The following is a 19,496-nucleotide window of genomic DNA, read 5'->3' as shown; positions in this document are numbered from 1 at the left end:
GGGGGGTGGGGGGGAGGGTTGGGACTGACCGCGCGGTTGGAAGAGGGGGGGAGGCAAGGTGGGGTACTTTGACAGATAGTGTCATGAAGATTATTTTTTTTTTTATTAACTGAAGATATTTGTTTTAGCTCATAAAATTCATACAAATTACCCGGTCAGAATATAATTTACATTGCTGGAATTCTTATAATTTGGTGATCATTTTGAATATAAACATCATATATTTTGCATTAAACATACAAATTTTAGATAAAAAATTTTCTCTAGGTAACTATGTTATCTTTTGTGCAAAATATATGACATTTATATTCAAAATATTCCTGGTCTTACAAGGAATCCAGCAATGTCAATTGTATTATCCTAACTTTAGTTTGAGATATTATTTATTAAAATTTAGTGGTTTTCCCCCAAAAATTTCTCAGAGAGGGAAGAGCTGGCAGTGTAGTGTGAGAGGGGGAGGGAGTTGAGTCCATTATTTGAATGGACATTAACTTGGCGACTGTATTTCTCTATTTCTCTTAAGTATTAATTGTGTGCATGTACAATCATAAAATTAAGATGTTATTTTTACTACAACATAGGTATGTGCCTTCAAAAAGTGGAGTTTGGGGGTCGGGCCGGTTTCTATTGGAATTAATCCCATATGTTCTGTTGTTCACTTAACGCGGATTTCACTTAACGCGGGACCCTCTGGGTTCAATTGACCGCGTTAAGTGGGGTACAACTGTATATATATATATATATATATATATATATATATATATATATATATATATATATATATATATATATATATATATATATATATATTTCGTATATATATATATATATGTTATATATATATATATATATAGTATATATATATATATATATATATATATATATATATATATATATATATATATATATATATATACTCTTAAATCACTACTGTAATGTGATACAGGTGATTAATTTTTATCTCATGCAAAATATATGATGTTTATACAGTATTCAAATTATTCACTGTCTTGCAAGGATTCCAGCAATGCAAATTATATTCGCCTAACTTTAGTCTGTGATATTATATAAGATAAAAACTGTAAGCCTAAAACCTGGCTGGGCAGATGGGGGGGGGTTAGCGGGAGGTGAGGTGATATATTTGACAGTTGGTGCCAAAGATCTAATGTGTTTTTATTTATCAGTCCTTAAGTAAACATAAGAACATAAGAAAATAAGGAGTCTGCAATAGGCCAGTTGGCCTGTGCATGGCAGCTCCTGTCGAGAGTTACTACCACTATCATCCATGAATCTGTCTAGCCTCCTTTTAAAATTCTCCAGCGTTCCAGCACTTACTACAAAGTTGTTAAGCTTGTTCCACTCGTCCACCACACTATTTGTTAACCAGTTCCTTCTTATCACCCCTCCTAAACCTAAACTTATCCAACTTATATCAGTTGCTACGAGTCCTATCCTGCTCAGATATTATAAGAACTTTATCTATATCGCCTTTATTGATTCCTTTCACCCACTTAAATACTTCTATCATATCTCCCCGCACTCTTCGTCTTTCTAGGGAATGCAAGTTTAGTTTCTTTAACCTATCTTGATATGGAAGGTTTCTAAGTCCCGGAATCATTTTCGCATTCTTTGCTGCACCAACTTCAGTGAATTGATATCCATTCTATAATAAGGGCACCAGAACTGAACCGCATAATCGTGGTGCAGCCTGACTAACGTAAGATATAGTTGCAATAAGACCTCTGCACTCTTATTACTTATACACTTCTAGATATAAAACCTAATACTCTGTTTGCTTTATTTTGAACATTAACGCACTGTTTTCTAGGCCGTAGGTCCGGGCTTACAAGTACAGGTTGACAAACCCTTATCCGAAATCCTTGGGGCCAGAGGCACTTCAGATTTCGGAATTTTTCGGTTTTCAGAATGGTTAGTTTTTTGTTTTTTTTCACCCCACCCAGGCACAGGTCACTGACCCCCATTGGGGCCTGGGAGACGAAAATATAATAATAATAATAATAATAATAATTCATAGGTCTAGGTCGTGTTTCTCACTTTTTATCTTTTTTCATTCTTGTATTTATTATTATTATTTTATTAATACTGTACAGTATCATTGTTATTATTATTATTATTATTATTATAAATTTTATTACATTTTATTATTATTATTATTGTTATCATTATTATTTTATTTTGGTATTTTTTTAACTAAAATTTTATTTACTATGAATAATTATTATTATAATTAGTATTATTATTATAATTAGTATTACTATTACATTTTCGCCCCCCAGGCCCCGATGTGGGTCAGTGATCTATGCCTGGGTGGGCTAATCCCGGTTTAAAAAAAAAAAAATTTGCTCCACCAAAAATTTTTAGGTTTTCAGAGCTTTTCGGCTTTAGGAATTTCGGATAAAGGGTTGTCAACCTGTACCCCTAAGTCTCTTTCATAAGTCGACCTTTCCAGGTTGATGTACATTGACAGTATTTGTTCTTCCAATATTAAGTACGCTGCACTTGCTGGTGTTTAGTTTCATTTGCCATTTCTCTGACCACTCCTGCAGTTTATTTAAATCCTCCTGTAGTGCATTTGCATCCTGCCCTGAATTAATCTACCGCCCTATTTTGATGTCATCCGCAAACTTGCTTATGTCACTGCTGATCCCAGTATCTAGATCATTTACAGTACAGTATACACATTATGAACAAGAGTGGGCCCAGTACTGACCCCTGGAGAACCCCACTGGTTACACAGCCCCATTCAGATTTAGCACCATCTACGCTGACTCTCTGTGTTCTATCGGTGAGCCACAATTTTATCCAATTTAAAACTTTCCCCTCGATACCATGAGCCTTACTCATATTATACTCGAATCGGCTAGGGCCTCTCACTACTGACGCCAAACTAATCGGCCGGTAATTTGACGCTGATGCTCTGTCTCCCTTTTTGAATATGGGTACTACATTTGCCTGTTTCCACAAGTCTGGCACAACTCCCGTGTCTAATCATTCTGTAAATAAATTTACGAGGGGTCCACCAATCTGTTCCTTACACTCTCAAAACTCGAGGGAAAATTTCATCTGGCTCTGGGGATTTTGTCTTCTTTAATTTATTTATCTTCTTAAGAACATCCTCTTTTCTAATAGTGATATTCTTTAATTTCTCTTCTTCATTTCCCCTAAATATCAGTTCCACCTCTGGAATTTCCTCGTGAATTTCTTCTGTGAAAACTGATAAAAAGTAGCTGTTCAATGCTTTGCTTATTTCCTCACTGTCATCGATCACTTCCCCTCTCCCGACTTTAAAGGCCCAACTTTGTCCTTGACCTTTGTCCTATATACTGTACCTGAAAAAATCCCTTGGGATTTGCCTTGGATTCTCTCGCAATCCTGATTTCGTAGTCTCTCTTTGCCTTCCTTACATTTTTCTTAACTTTCCTAGATAGTTCACTATACCTATTTCTGAGATGCTCTTCCCCTCCCTTTAATTTCTTATACTGTAAATTCCTTTCTTTATTCCTATGCCATGTTTAAGTTTTCTGGTCATCCACCTTGGTTCATTCTTATTTGACCTAATTTTTCTGTATGGTATACAGTATTACCCCGCTTTACGCGGTTTCACTTTCCGCGATTTCTCATTTACGCGGTGCCTCGCCAGAACCGAACTTTCACTTTCTGCGGTGCATCTACTCATATACGCGGGAAGCAGCGTGGGCAGGACGCGCACAAGGTCGCCCAGTCATCAAAACATTACCGAGTTCTTCACCCGCCACCCACCACAGCCGGCCTAAGTCAGTGATAGTGAGGATATGGACTTATATGGACTTTGAGGGGTTTGACAATGAGGCCCTGCAAGCCGTGATACAATTGATACAAGTGATATAGGTGAGGGCCAATAATCTGCCCTCTGCCTCGGAACCAACCCCCCATCCCCGTGTGCCCAGCCATCTTTTCTACTAATTAAGTGTTAAAAAAACTAATATTATTGATATTTCTCTTAATTATTAATTGTGTGTGCATACCATCATAAAATTAAAATGTAATTTTTACTACAACGTAGGTATTGTCTGAAAAAGTGGAGTTTGGGGGTCGGGCCAGTCTCTATTGGAATTAATCCCATATGTTCTGTTGTTCACTTTACGCGGTTTTCACTTTCCACGGTACCCCATGGGTTCAATTGACCATGTAAATCGGGGTACTACTGTATATTGTTTTTGTGCTTTACGTAGTATACGAGTAAATATATTATAGTCATGATCAATTGTTGTGTCATCTGTGACCTCACCCGTTCCTACTGGGGACTGACCTGACTGTTCCCAGGCGACCTCACCTAGGTACCTTCTTAACCCCTGATAATCCGCCAATCGAAAGTTTGGGACTCTGACCATATTGTCATTGTTTTTCGCTTCCCAATTTAGGGTAAACCTGATTTCTCTGTGATCACTGTTCCCTAGTTCTTCCCCTACTGTGATATCTCTGATATTTTCTTTATTTGTTAATACTGTACTAGGTCTAATATATTGTTACCTCTAGTAGGTTCTGTAATTAGTTGTTTCAAAAAATTGTCCTGTACTGCGTCTAGGAAGTCTTCAGATTCACAGTCACCTACAATGTTGTCTCAGTCAATATTTCTGAAGTTGAAATCCCCCATAATGTACAGGTTGTTGTATCTTGCTGCCCTACTCATTTCCTGCCATATGGGCTGAGCTGCTTCTTTCCCTAGACTTGGGGGCCTGTAAATCACTCCCATAATTATTTTTCTCTTCCTTCCGCAATTTCTGCCTACACAGACTCGGTTCCTATTTCACCCTTTATTGAATTACAGGTATTAATAAAAACATTTTATGTATCCCTGATGAAGAGTGCAACCCCTTCCCCCTTCCTACCTTCCCTGTCCTTGTGAAAAAGGTTGTACCCTTCTATGTGGTACTCTGATAAAAAGTTCTTGCTCGCCAGATTCATCCAAGTTTCGGTGATTGCTATGACGTCTCTATTCTCGGTACATACAACCGCTCTCAGCATGTCTATTTTATTTCTAACGCTCCTACTGTTTGTATAGTATACATTTAAACCTACCCTTCCCTGGTCCTGTTTTACCCCTTGTCCTGAGTAACCACTTTTACTCCCCAGGACCTACTTGTTTTTTGACTCCCATTTACCCCGACTTCTCTCTACTGGAGAAACCCCCCCTTTGGAGTGACAATTTCACACTTCAGGGATGCAGACAACGTCTTTACCCCCACGCGAGACAAGTGTACTCCGTCACGACTGTACAGGTAGTCATTGCCATAGAATGGTTGCCAGTTGTCAATGAATGCCCAACCATTGCTTGCACAATGTTTTTCCAGTTGGAAATTTATAGCAAGTGCCCTGGACAGCCATTCACCACCAACTTCCCTTCCAGGCAAAACACCACATACTATCGGGATCCCTCCCCTATCTCTAACCTTCCCTAGCGCCTCCCTACACCTCTTGAAAAGTTCCTCACTCCTAACCTTTCCTATGTCGTTACCTCCCACACTTAGACACACTACTGGATTGGTACCCTCCCCTGACAAAACCCTGTCTATCCTCTCAGCTACATGCCCTATCCCAGCCCCAGGAAAACACACCCTAGTCCTATGTTTCCTATCTCTTGCACAAAAGTCCTATCTAAGAACCTCACCTGGCTGTCCCCAACTACCACGACCTTACCACTGGGCAGGGTCTGAACAACTGCCCTTTTCTCTCCTGGCACCACACCGTCCTGCCTCTTCTCTTCCTCATCCTACCCCTCATCCTGCCTCTTCTCCTCCTTGCCAGCTTCCTCCAACACCTGGTAGGGGTTACTGCACTCTACACCCTGGTCAGCTTTCCTGAGTCTGACCCTAGTCCCCTTGGAAGCAACCACTCTCCACGCCTGTTCCTCCTTCGCAGGTGTCTTGCTAGGCAGGACACCTACCTGAAGGAGTTCAGCCCTGAGGGCTTCATTCTCCCCCTTTAACACGTCTATCTCTCTCCTCAACTGCTCCAGCTGACTTAACAGAGTGGCCAAGAGGTCGTCTTCCCTCACACACCGTCCCTCTTCCCCCACAACACAACGATCCACAGTGAAATGACCTGGGAGAATATAATTTACATTGCTGGGATTCTTGTAAGATAGTGATTAATTTGAATATAAAAAAGCTATAATTTGCACTGGACATAACAATTTTTGTACCGTAATAATTTAGTACATGTACAGTACAGGTTTGCACTTAGGTCATTCATTTCTTTCACGTTTCTTTTAGTATGGTGTGTGCATGTAAATGAAAGAAAATAAATGAAGACATTTATATAAATCTACCCAAAAATACAGTTGAAAAGATGGTACATTATTAAAATGTACTATTTTATATGACCAGTTCAGTTGAAAACAAACTGGGCAGAAGACAACATGTGCTGAATTGGCATATTTTTTGAACGAGTATTTACAATAAATAATGAATTTCTTAATGTACATCATTTTAGTGTCATATGATCAGTGTTTCACCGTGTTTTACCCTATAAATTCCTTCATCCTTCATGCCTTGCCAACTACTTTTGATTTATGATTGTCGATAGAGGAAAAAAGCTTTACAGTAATTAAAATAAAAAGTTGTCGTAGCAAACGTTCGTTTTAGAATCAGCATGGAAACTACAGTGCTTACAAAAATAGGTTTACCTATTGTATTTTGTTGCTTCAAATGAATCTGACCTTCATTTCTGTTGCAAATGAGCCAGTATGGAGATAGGTCCCTCCCCCCCCACAATTACCAACAATCATGGTTGTTTAATGTAGGAAGGGCTTTGAGGTAGAGGGAAATTGTGGGGTAAAATAATCAAAAGAACACCAAACAAACCTTTGAAAACCTTACCTAACCTTTCGTAACTGATAAAAATCCTAAAACTATAATAAGCTTACCTTGTAAATTTTATTGGTGTTTAGTGTGTGACGGTAGGGTGTTTTCAGTGTTCAGATAAAGAAGGACCCATAAGCTCAAAACCAATTCTTAATCTTTTTTACAAGTTGGGAAAGGTTTTCAAAGGTTTGTTTGGTGTTCTTTTTAGTATTTTACCCCACATTTCCCCTCTACTTCAAAGGTCTGCCAACTTTGAACAACCAATATTATTAGTAATTGGTGGGATCATATCGGTTAAAATACTGAATGTTCTTTCTCCCTATATAAATAAAAATGAGAAGTTCTGTGTTAGTCCTAAAACAAATCTTGGTACAATACCTTAGTTAGAAGTGGAAGGACCAGGGATACATAAGAATTGGATAGAATGATTGTCTTTCTCTTAAAACTCGGCAATAAACTTCGAATAATCGTAGGAGCACTATTGACAACCAACCTCAACCACGGCCATTGTCAGACAGGTCATCGAATTTCAAATCCGTACCCAGGCTGCTTCCTTTGAAAAAATCAAATGTGATTGGTAAAAAAAAATCAGAAGATGATATCAATACATCATTGGTCACAACTGGCTGACGTCAGTCAATATTGTGCATGTGTGATACATAATTAACTCGGTTTCACGCTGATAACATATCCTCACAGGCAAAGACTGAAAAGTATGTAAAATCAATTATATTCAATTGTGTCGCTATTTTCCATTTCCGCCATGTATATATGGGGTTCAAAATGCTGAGAATAAGGAGACCTAAATGTTTCACTAGTTTATAACTTTCAGGCGTGCTATGTCCTAAAGTAAAATAATACCATAACAACGCTTCATCAACTAAACATGGGTCCGACTAATTACCCAAATGTAGCTGCAATGAAGTCAAATGATGGTCCTACAAGAATAAATAGGACTGCCAATCACTTCTCGACTGGTATTTGGAGTCACGAAGTCACAAAAAATTGGTAAACTTAATCTAATCTGAGTAAGTAGATCGAGTGCATGTACCTAACCTAACACAACTCAGATTAAATTAAGTTTACCAATTTTTTGTGACTTTATGACACCAAATAATAATCGAGAAGTGACTCTCAGTCCGATTTACGCTTGTAGGACCGTCATTTGACTTCGGTGCGGCTACATTTGGGTAATTACTCGCTCCCTCGGTACATGCGCGCGATCTATTAACTCAGATTAAAGTAAGTTTTCCAATTTTTTTTTACTTTGTGACACCAAATACTAGTCGAGAAGTGATTGGCAGTCCGATTTATTCATGTAGGACCATTATTTGACTTAATTGCGGCCACATTTGGGTAATTAGTCGGACCGACAAAACATCTTTTTTACTTACCATGCAGACTTCACTAGACCATCTTCGTCTCTGACCTTTGAAAATAGGGTACCATTTTCACACTTTACTCTGCCACTTAAGTTTTGATCTACCCATCTACAGTATAATCATATTTACGGAATACTACAAACCTGAGATTTAATCTTGTTTATCTATTGTAATATTTTCATACAGTTTCCACAAGCAGCCGGTATTGTTAACAGTGACCCAGTGACGCAACTCTTGGAGCTGTCAGTGGGAAAACCATAGCTCAGGATCACCCTATGCTACATACCACACTGACCCAGTAATAACATATACTAACTACACGAACCTGAAGTACAACGTTCTGTACATCTGATGAGCTTCATAATATCTCCCTTCTTCAACTGAAGATTTTAATTTTGCCAACACTCGAGTAACACCTCTGCTACCCTGTGCCATGTTGACAAACTCTTCCAACATGACGAGTATATATAATAATTCAAAAAACATCTAATATCTAACTTCTGTTAACCTACTCGTTAGATAAATATAACATAAATAATTAATTTGTTCAAATATTATTAAAAATATTCTCGAATTTATCATTTTGCAGTCTTATGCTTTAAATTAGATTAAATTCCAATTGAAGGTTCCAACAATATAGAGTGCTTCTCTGTAGTTCACATCCGCCATAAAACATTTCACACGATGCTGATAAACACTGATACTTCTAAAACTGGCAGTTGGCATGAAATGAAAAAAACAACTTTATTAACAAGAATAGTACAATAAGTTGGTTTAATGGCATATTCGTCTTCCATCTCCATCACGTACTGTCCCGGAGACTAAATATGTTGTTTCGACCAAATACTAAGTAATAACGCATATGCCATACAGCACAAGGTAGAGGGAATATTTCTATATACAGTATATATATATATATATATATATATATATATATATATATATATATATATATATATATATATATATATATATATATATATATATATATATATATATATATATATATATATATAATAATAATAATAAACGGTTTATTAATAGAGTTGCAGCCGGTGGCTGAAAATATACAGACTTACATTTAATTTAGACATAATGATATAATATGCATTGAATACATTTACAGGGCTATGCAGTACATAAATCAGGAGTTGTTTATTATTTTAACAATAGATGGGATGGTGCTGGTCTTATATCTATCGATGCGAGCTCTTATGGGCTGAATTTTGTTGTAGTGGCGGACTGCGCGAGTTGGGTGGGGGGCTGCAGGTGGCAGGAGGTGGCGATGGCGAGGGTGGTGCAGTAGTCCACGGCCAAACCTTTCCAGTGCTTGGTGGTGGAGGTCACTGAGGGATGGCATTTCCAGGGTGGAGAGAGCGTTGGTGTAGCCGGAGTATTCTGAGCCGAGCATGATTCTGCAGGCCCTTTTCTGTACCTTCTCTAGCTGACGTTGTTGGGTGGAGTTGAGAGAAGACGACCAGGCTGGTGACGCATACGTTAGTTTGGGGAGAATAAAGGCGTTGTAGATGGTCCTCAGCTCTGGTGTGGGTGTCCCAAGTGACCTAAGTCTTCGTAGCATGTAGAGACGGTACGAGGCTGCCTTGACTGTGTTATTTACATGGGCCTTCCAGTCAAGTTTGTTGTCTATAGTTACACCCAGGAGTTTGGCAGACTGCACCAGCTGGAGAGGATGGGCACCCACTGTGACTGCTGGGGCTTGCACTAGAGTGGTGGCGGTATTGATGTGCATGACTAAGGTTTTGGTGTGGTTGATGGTGACCTTGTGTGTGTGTGTAGAATGTACAGTGCAGTGCTAGGGAATTGATGTGTGGTGAGGAGCTTGTTGAGAGTTCTTGTTGGTTTGAGAGCGTTGAGTAGAATGACCTTCACGGCTGTTATTGTTGTTGTTGAGATTGTCGGACCCTGCAATTTTGTGTAAATGAGGCAGAAAGTCAGATCAGGAACATGGGACTTGGTCACAATTTTTGTGATGCCATTTGGCAGCAGGGTCTACTATAAGACTACACATTATGCTACCAATATCTTCCCATTTAACCTAGGGTTGCCATATCTGAACATTAAAAAAAGAGGACGTTCCCGAAGACATCATGTGCCGCCGCCGCCCCTCTCCCTCCTGGCACACACTTTGGCGCTATGTAACCTTGATGCAGCCGTGACCGTTTTATGCTCTGGAAAAGTACAACAAATCGTAAGCACTAGCTGTGGCACCAAGCGACAAACCCACAACAAAGACTAAGATCAAACACTGTCACTGCAGGTTAAAGACTGGCCAACCACCGGCAGGGCCGGTGCAAGATGATTTGGCGCCCTAGGCAAGCCTTTAGATGTGCGCCCCCTTGAAAGTTTTGATAAGCTAATGTGTGTACAGTAACCCATTACTACATTGTTTCTAACTCTCGAAACACCACTGATAACATAATTTTCATCTTGTGGCTTTATGACTTCATCCATGCAAATAACCCATTATTGTTAGTACATTAAGTCAATAAATCCTTGACGTAAATGTCAATGAAACAATTTTTAGTTATTTTTTTTATTTTAGGGTAATCTTTAAAAAATAATAACATATCATAAGCATTTAGCTCGCTCCAGCCTCCTGCAAGTTATAACCTACTATTATTACATCATTATTATATACATGTAGTGCAAAATAAGATACTTGTGAGTTGTGACCAGTCATTGGTCGGACAATATATTAAATTGACATCTTAAGTATAAATAGAAAAAGCTTAATGGAGAGCTGTAACAGTTATGAATAAAAATAATTGCAACTCTGACCAAGCCACATTAAAAAATTATTTACATTAAAAACTTAATACAATCACCTGGCCAGTCTCAGTGGGATTATGTTATGCGAGGTCAAACTTCAGAGGTCAGGTAACCTTGCCTCATCCCGACAAAGGCAGGGAAGGGACGGCTCAGCCGCCCTGGCAGTAAGGGAGGGGAGGGTATGGTGGGGTTGGGAGAAGGGGAATGGGACAACTGGCCGCCGCCATCTGGCCGCAGCCCAACTGGCCGCGGGAAACTCGCCGCGGCCGACTGGCCGCCGCGAACTGGGGGTAAACTGCAAACGCCTATTTTTGCGCTCTCAAAGGTTAGGTTAGGTTAGGTTGTCAACAAAAAGTTCCATATGGCGGCCAGTCGGCCGCGGCGAGTTTCCCGCGGCCAGTTGGGCTGCGGCCAGATGGCGGCGGCCAGTTGTCCTAGACCCTGGGAGAAGGGTTCCTCAGATGTCAGCCTTCAGGTCACTGCTCGACAGTTCTCCCCTTCCAACAATCCTCGCTCCGACCCTCGCACGCTCCGACCCTCCACGGCTCCACCACAGTTTTCCCTTCATTTTTATTTTTATCCAAGTTTGCCCTGAATTTGTGGCGCCCCCAGATGTTGGCGCCCTAGGCGATTGCCTAGTTCGCCTAGTGGGTAGCGCCGGCCCTGACCACCGGTCACCGTCATAGTTGTCGACACACGTAAATAACATAGCGAAAGTGGCTAGATTATGGTTGAAAATTGCTAAAATGCTTTAAATGCAGGACAAGAAAAACAAATGCTACAGTGTAAAAAAAGCCATAAGAAAAAAATGGTATACTTTCAACATTTCATTTATGGCTGTAATAGCACTAAATAAAAAAAAAAAATTAATAATACGCGTGGCTGAAGAACAAGGAAAAGCAGTACAAGGCACTACAGGTTACCTCAAAAACTGCTAGCAGCTAAGTTGACAACACCGTACAGGCGTACACGTGACTTATCAGCTGACGAAAACTGAACAAGATCTCTACTGTTTCCACCTCCCCTCTCTCACAGTCTCTCTCTTTCTCTCGTCATTACAGTTTCATGTTTCTTTCCGTGGAGAAAATGATGGAAGCTGAAATTCCGGACTTTTGAAGAATTTTAAAAATTCCTTCCGGATGAAGATTTCGAGACCTAAATGGAGGACATATCTGGGAAAATACGGACGTATGGCAACCCTAATTTAACCTGATTTCACTTGAATTTTACCCTTCCTGATTGAACTGTGACAATAGACGAATTGACGGTCGGATTTTTTTCAAAAGATGGCGATCGGCTCGTTAACCGCTTGGGTGGTCGGTCACGTGACTCTCGTCTCTGTTAGCTTTATTGGCAAGTACTAGGCATTAAATGGCTCCTGAATATATCGAAACTTGCTCCAGTGTTGGTCAAGTCTGGCCTTGAATGAACTCACACTACGTGCCATCACAACACTCTGGCAGGTTGTTTCAAGAGTTCACAATTCTCACTCCGAAAAAGTTTGCCCTCACTGTTTTCTGGACTTGTGGCTTCATCAACCTTGAGCTGTGACCCCATGGTAGGCGGGCGTCCGCCAGCTCCAGGTACAGTATGTACATTGGACCGAGTAGTGCCTTCTGAGATATTTTTATACAGTACACTTCGATTCGGTCGCCCCTTGCCCGTCTGTAGTATAAGCTAGGCAGTTGCTAGGTATCTGAGGTTCCGTAAAGCAAGCACCAATCTGATGGCCTTCCTTTGGACATTTTCAGTCCATAAGGGGGATTGTGAACTACTTAATTTCACATATTTTTTGTATTTATGAGTTACATACGCAATAATAGTGATAAAGAATTTCATTGTTATATGTTTTGAGTTTCATAAGATTTTCTTCATTCGATATCAAAATGAGTAAACTTGTTAAATAAATGTACATTATATATCCGGTGCCTTCAAGAGAGCTTAGGCTCTCAACTGACTCAGCCATGTCAATATTATTATTTTCAACTGTATTTTTGCTGGTTAAATAAACTGTTTCAATTCAATTCAAGTCACTTACCTGTTGTGTAGCGCCAAACACCTATATCAAGGTGTTCTCTGCGATACTGGGAAGCTAACGTACATAAAAACTTGTTGGGCGGGGTTTGGTCAAGGTTCACATGCCGTGGTTAGCTCGTGGACCTACATCGCGGGCCAAAGCAGACACTACGTACCATTGGGTCGCCCCACCCGGACGCGCAGGCACGACGTCCTGCCACTACTCCACCACCAGGCGAGTTCCTCTGCCTTGGTATTTACCCTTACAATTGTAATGTGTGACCGGGGAATGCACAGTCATGGGCTAGTGGGCCGTGGGTTCGAATCCTGGCGGGTTGAGATGTTGATTGTATGTAGAAGTCCTCCTGCTATTGGGCTAATGAAATATATATATATATATATATATATATATATATATATATATATATAAACACACTGATTGAAAAGCTGTCACATTACCAACGTTATCTTGCATAGTGATCAACGCTTTTGCCCAGTGAACACCCCTTTTTACGTCTCTTTTATACTGTTTATGACGGCTGCGATTCATACACCATACCTGGAAGGATAATTTTTTACCTATAAAATGTATGTGGTTGAATGTAGGGTTATATATATATATATATATATATATATATATATATATATATACCGAATCCGTCAACATGAATTTAAGCAATTGTATGTACAAATGGGACAATTTCGTAATTGAGAAGATTTGTAACCAGGTGAGAAGGTTGGGGCAGCTTACCCTCTCACCTGACTACCTACCGCTGCGGTGCTTTTGTGAAGATTAGTAGGGTCATTACTTATACCGGACCACTGTGGACTTGATCTCACCCTCCTCTGTATATATATAACATGTTCTGTACTTCTTCTTAGTCTGTACTCACCCCTGATGATGTGAATTACACGAAAGCGCTTGGGAACTTCGTGTTTTCTTCTTTCCTTGTGGTCATCAGCATATTTATATATATATATATATATATATATATATATATATATATATATATATATATATATATATATATATATATATATATATATATATATATATATATATATATATTTATATATGCAAGTAAATCACTGTGGGTGCGCGTGATCCAGGTATATGCTGATAACCACAAGGAAAGAAGAAAACACAAAGTTCCCAAGCGCTTTCGTGTAATTCACATCATCAGGGGTGAGTACAGACTATATATATATATACCTTGTTTTGTACTTCTCCTTCGTCTGTACTCACCCCTGAAGATGTGAATTACTCGAAAGCGCTTGGGAACTTCGTGTTTTCTTCTTTCCTTGTGGTTATCAGCATATACAGTATATATATACAGCAAGTAAAATACCCCGTGCATATGTGAAGTGGTGGTGTTAGATGTATTAAGTGTTTATGTCGGAGGACGTAATTAAAGAATGATATATCCCAGGTCAGTGCTATGAATGGATGAAGAGTATCAGAAACAAGAGTGTTAATTTTTTTAGTAATAAATATACTGGTAAAGAATCTTGCCAAAAAATTTATTCACGTGATCAGAAAGCCTTTTCTCCGTAATGTAACGTTGTTACATTGACCTACACGATGAAGAACTAGTAAACAGCAGTAATGCATCACTATCAAACTCAGTTGAAAGTCATGCCTTTTTTTTTCGTTGCACGCACCAGATTCTGCTTCATGGACCACTTTCTAAAGTTGGAAAGTTAGTAGCATGTACATCTTATCTAACCGCATTCTGAGGATGCGGTCATAATCTTAAATGCGATGCCTACAATTACTGAAAAGGCCAAGATCAAGGTAAAATTTGGGCTTCCTTTATGTGACAATACAGTTTCTACTTTGAGATTTCTAAGTATCATAATATCGAGAATGAGTAGCACTGCAAGACAATTGGTTGAAGAGCACGAACAAATAATTATGTATCTCATAAATTCGTAATAAAGAAAGTCCCAAGACTAGCCAGCACGACAGGAAAAGCTTCTCACAAAAAGTGGTTGACTGATATGATGCAAATCGGCGTTAGACACTTGTTTTCCAGTGCAGTGATGTTTTCATTGTATGCGTGATGGTTTTTTGTCTGGTCTGGATTTTAACAAAAACAAGCGCAGGCAGAGATTAGATTTGTTGTTGTCAAATCTATTCACCAAGGTTTCCCATCGCAAAGAGCGATATTTTTTTAAACGGGGTCATTTGAACTGAATAAGGTCAAATGACACAGGGAGAACACTGTGAGATATGGAGGTCTCCTGAGTGGTCGTTTAGGGTATAAATGAGTTTCAGTAGGAAGAGGCTCTGCAGAATGGAATTTTGTCAAAAGAGTAACTTAGGCCCTCCCAGTTAACCCCGTTAGCTGATTGAGGGTCTCAATTACTTAATGTGAAGTTGAGTACATAATATACGCATTTTTGTTGAATAATGAAGCGAGGTTTGATGACCGATTTCAGCTTTCACCAAAAGAGATGGGAGGGTGGAGCGAGTTGTGGGTTGTCGTGGCAAATATTTTACTCTATATGCTTTATTGTACCAAGACAATGAAGTATTATTTATACTTAAAACTATTTACCACACTCTTTCAATATACAGTACTTAGCCTAACATTTACTAACCCATACGTTACTTTAATCTAGTTAAATGTTCTTTCAGTAAAAAAAGGCTTTTAAAATTTTATTAGAGGTAATGTTGGTGAGAATATGATTCATTTGGGTAAATGATTTTTGAAATGTGTGAATATTTAACTGTGGCCTCATTTTTACTATGATTTATAAACAAAATTCGTCACCGAACTGACCCTGGGTTAATAAAGTCACAATGTACCACTACCCCGCCATACTGCAACATTGGGTTTTGCACTGGAGGAAACTGCAGCGGGCCTATTGGCCCATACTGGGCAGTCCCGTTTACACCCAACCCCTATTGCTCATATAAGCATCCAACCTATGTTTGAAGCTATTCAGCGTATTCGAGTTAATGATGATATTTGGTAACTTGTTCCATTCATCCACCACTTGTTTCCAGCTTTCGTCTTTATTCAAGACATCTTCAGAAGCAACTGGAATACATGGACAGAAAGAGGCTTAAATATACAGGGTGACCTTATTAAACATGAGGTCAGGGCATAATGATGTCATCCACTAATCCCCACACCAACACACACGTAGAGGAGCTTAAGAGAAGGGGGTGACGTGACTAGTCAGGTCAGGTCAAAAATAAGGGACCCACTAAATAACTATCCTACATCTAGATCAAAGGTTTTCAGAGCATTTTTAACTTTGGGCCACTGACAAATAAATTTATGTAACATATTATCAGTTTTGAACTGACCATCACTAAGGTTTATTGATTTTAATTCTTTAATCAAACTAGCTTCAACCAGAAGTCTTTCTGTGACACAAGATGATTTAAATACTTCTAAGCTTTTTTCCCAAGCAATGGGATGATTATTATTCCTAACATGAACGAACAGGGCACTGCTTTCAGATGCTGTTCTGATATTGTACTTATGTTGTTTGATTTTGAGCTGCAGTGTTTTTCCCGTCTGTCCTCCATAATTACCATTACATTTGCTACATGGAATACAATAAACACTTCCATCTACATTCAAACTTGGGCTATTTCTTATTAACATATTGGTAATGGTTGAGTCATACTTGAAAACAACATTAATATTTAGTAGCTTGAGGGACCGAACTAACGGGACAAATTCATTACGATAGGGCAGAGTCAGAATATTCTTAAATGTAGGAATTTGCCTGGTTTGAGAGGAATGAAAGGATTTTTTTAGCCCTTTTAAAACAACTATCAACAAACGAATGTGTTTCAATTCATCGTCAATAAATTCAGAGTCACAAATACGCAGACATCTTAAAAACATAGCAGAAAAAACTGACATTTTGGTAGACTCCAGGTGATTCGATAAAAAGTGTATGAAACTATCTACCTGTGTGGGCTTTCTGTATATCTTAAATTTGTAGTTTTGGCCATTTCTCATGATAAGCATATCAAGGAATGGAAGGGATCCATTTATTTCTCTTTCAATTTTGAATGTGATACTTGGGACAATATCATTAAGCTTGTCTAAAAATTCCAATGGGTCACTGTTTCTAGGCCAAAGACAAAGAACATCATTTACATATCTATACCATGGAGGACGTGATTTGATGCATTGCAGGGACTGATGGTAGGGTTTTTGTTGTTATAACGTTATTACTGCACTTCAACAACTAAGGTCTTTAAGAGCATAACAAAATTGGTAATACAGTACACTAATACTGTACACTATTCCACCAACAAGTAAAAATTATGAGATAGAACTCTAGTGGGGTTAAAGGGACTGTCCTGTTAGTATAAAATGGAGTTTTCTGACAAACCTCTGTTTCCCGTAACTGGTTTGGATATTCAAGTTAATAAATGTGCATTAGCAAAATTTCCGGCAAATCTTTAAAAAAAATATAAATGACAACGAACTCATGGGCGAGATATCAATGACGAATCAAATTACTTTAAGTAGTGATAAGCTTTCACGAAATGCAAACATCTTGATTCGATTTGCCTTTCTAACGACGAATGGGAGATAAATAGCTCATTTTACTTTTAAATATGACGTGGTCCAAATATTCCACCACATTTAGTTGACCTCGTAAGACAAAGTTTTCATGCAACCGGCATTTATCAATGTAGACAACACTTTCTATACTTTAAATCTAACGGTAAATTTCGTCTCATTTTTTTTAGGTGACAAGATGATCGCCTCATGGCTCCACTTACTAAAGGCTATGGTCTCCTGTGGTCTCTGCTTGTTGGCGAGTGCTGGAGCCTTATCAGTCGTAGGATCTTCCGTTGATAGCACCACAGCACTTGGGGAAACAGCTATACCGTCTTTGAATATGGCATCTCACAAAATAATGGTACAGTCTTCAACAGCCAACACACTCGACTTTGGGAGTATCAAGATGAAATTTTATGAAGGAATCAACAATATCTTTCATGTTGCGCAGATTGGGGGCAAGGATGACATATTAACATCACCTGACATTGATGAATCTTGGGCTGAATATATGAAATATGTACGTCAGTTTCTGTGTTTAATCCCCATGACTGAGGGTCATGCACAAGATATTGAAAAGTTCCTAGATGAAGGTCCTCATTACCTGTGGGGACAGTTGTTGCCATTCACTCAGGGAGATCATGAGAATATGATAGTGGATGGCGAGGACACAAGTGGTAACGGAGAGAGAAAGAACAACACGAGCATAACTTTCACAACAGGAAATTTCAGTCCTGTCGGTCAGCACTTAAGTTTGGCTCGAAATTTTCAGCAGTCTGTTTTGGACTATAGTTCATTAAGGCACTGGTGGGAGAGAAGTGTGGGAATACTTCAAGCATATTTGTTCTCTCATCAAGGTGGCATGGAAACTTTTACCAACGCTTTGCTCTCTCAACGTGTCTACATAGAGTTGCCTCCCATAGTACGTGACTTCGCCAAGTACGACCCTGTTAAGTTGACCTTGAGCTTCTTCGTCATCCTGGGAATTCATCTACTTTTCTGTAAGTTATTATTTTATTTTACTTGGACGTCCACAAATTTTATTGTGATATTCTTGGGTACTGTACTTTATTTACTGGTATTTAACTGAATTTTCTCTCTTTTGTGCTGTTTCTTCGCTAGGTCCCCAAATAAACCTTAAAATCTTAATTTTCCAGAAAATACACCTCATAATTATTTACCAAAGTGATCATTTCATAATTATGAAGAAAGTACAATATTTCATGAACATATTACCAATCGTTTATAAAATATATTACCTTCTATTATTCTGAGTTCTTATTTATGCGCAACACTTAACTAGTTGGACTAGCCAGTACGCTGATAGATGATGATTAAGATGAATGAGCAATAATAATCAGTGAACAGGAAACACATACAACTATTGCATTTACCGCTAGAAGTCAGCAGTTGGCAGTTGTACAGCGTCTAATGAACATATGACTTCGCTATGTATTTAGGTAACTAAAAAAAATAAATACGTACTGTAATTTAATCCAATGTGTTTCTTTCAGGGGTTACGTACATCCCCTTGATAGAGAGAGACGAGTTCGCGGATTATTACGATTATTACGACTACGGCGAAGAGGAGGAGGAAGAAGTAGAAGAAGAGGAGATGGTAGAAGAAGAAGAAGAAGACGATATGGAAGAAGAAGAAGAGGAGGAGGAAATGGAAGAGATAGACGAAGAGGAGATGGAAGAGGTAGGAGAAGAAGAGAAGATGCAAGAGGTAGAAGAAGAGGAGATGGAAGAAGTAGGGGAAGAAGAGGAACAAAAGGAAGAGGAGGAGGAAGAACCTACTGACATTGAACAGTGTGTTCAGGATGATGATCTGCCTGACGACGTAGATGATGGTGGTCAAGAGGCCGAACAAAACTTTGGTGGTCAGTGTGAAGATCAAATTG

The 19,496-nt window shown here is 39.0% G+C and overlaps 1 protein-coding gene across 1 annotated transcript in view; it reads right to left on the bottom strand.

Moving 5' to 3' along the window:
* Positions 1 to 8,694, bottom strand: part of LOC121855018 (Golgi to ER traffic protein 4 homolog) — a 50,494-nt gene extending 41,800 nt beyond the window's left edge. Inside the window, exon 1 of the mRNA XM_042349855.1 lies at positions 8,571 to 8,694. Coding sequence (XP_042205789.1) covers positions 8,571 to 8,680 — 110 coding nt within the window. The 5' untranslated portion in view covers positions 8,681 to 8,694. The remainder of the gene's footprint in view (positions 1 to 8,570) is intronic.
* Positions 8,695 to 19,496: the final 10,802 nt, after the last annotated feature.

This window comes from Homarus americanus, unplaced genomic scaffold (genome assembly GCF_018991925.1).
Source record: "Homarus americanus isolate GMGI-L3 unplaced genomic scaffold, GMGI_Hamer_2.0 scaffold1024, whole genome shotgun sequence".
NCBI lineage: Eukaryota > Metazoa > Arthropoda > Malacostraca > Decapoda > Nephropidae > Homarus > Homarus americanus.
This window is presented reverse-complemented; position numbering and strand designations above follow the sequence as displayed.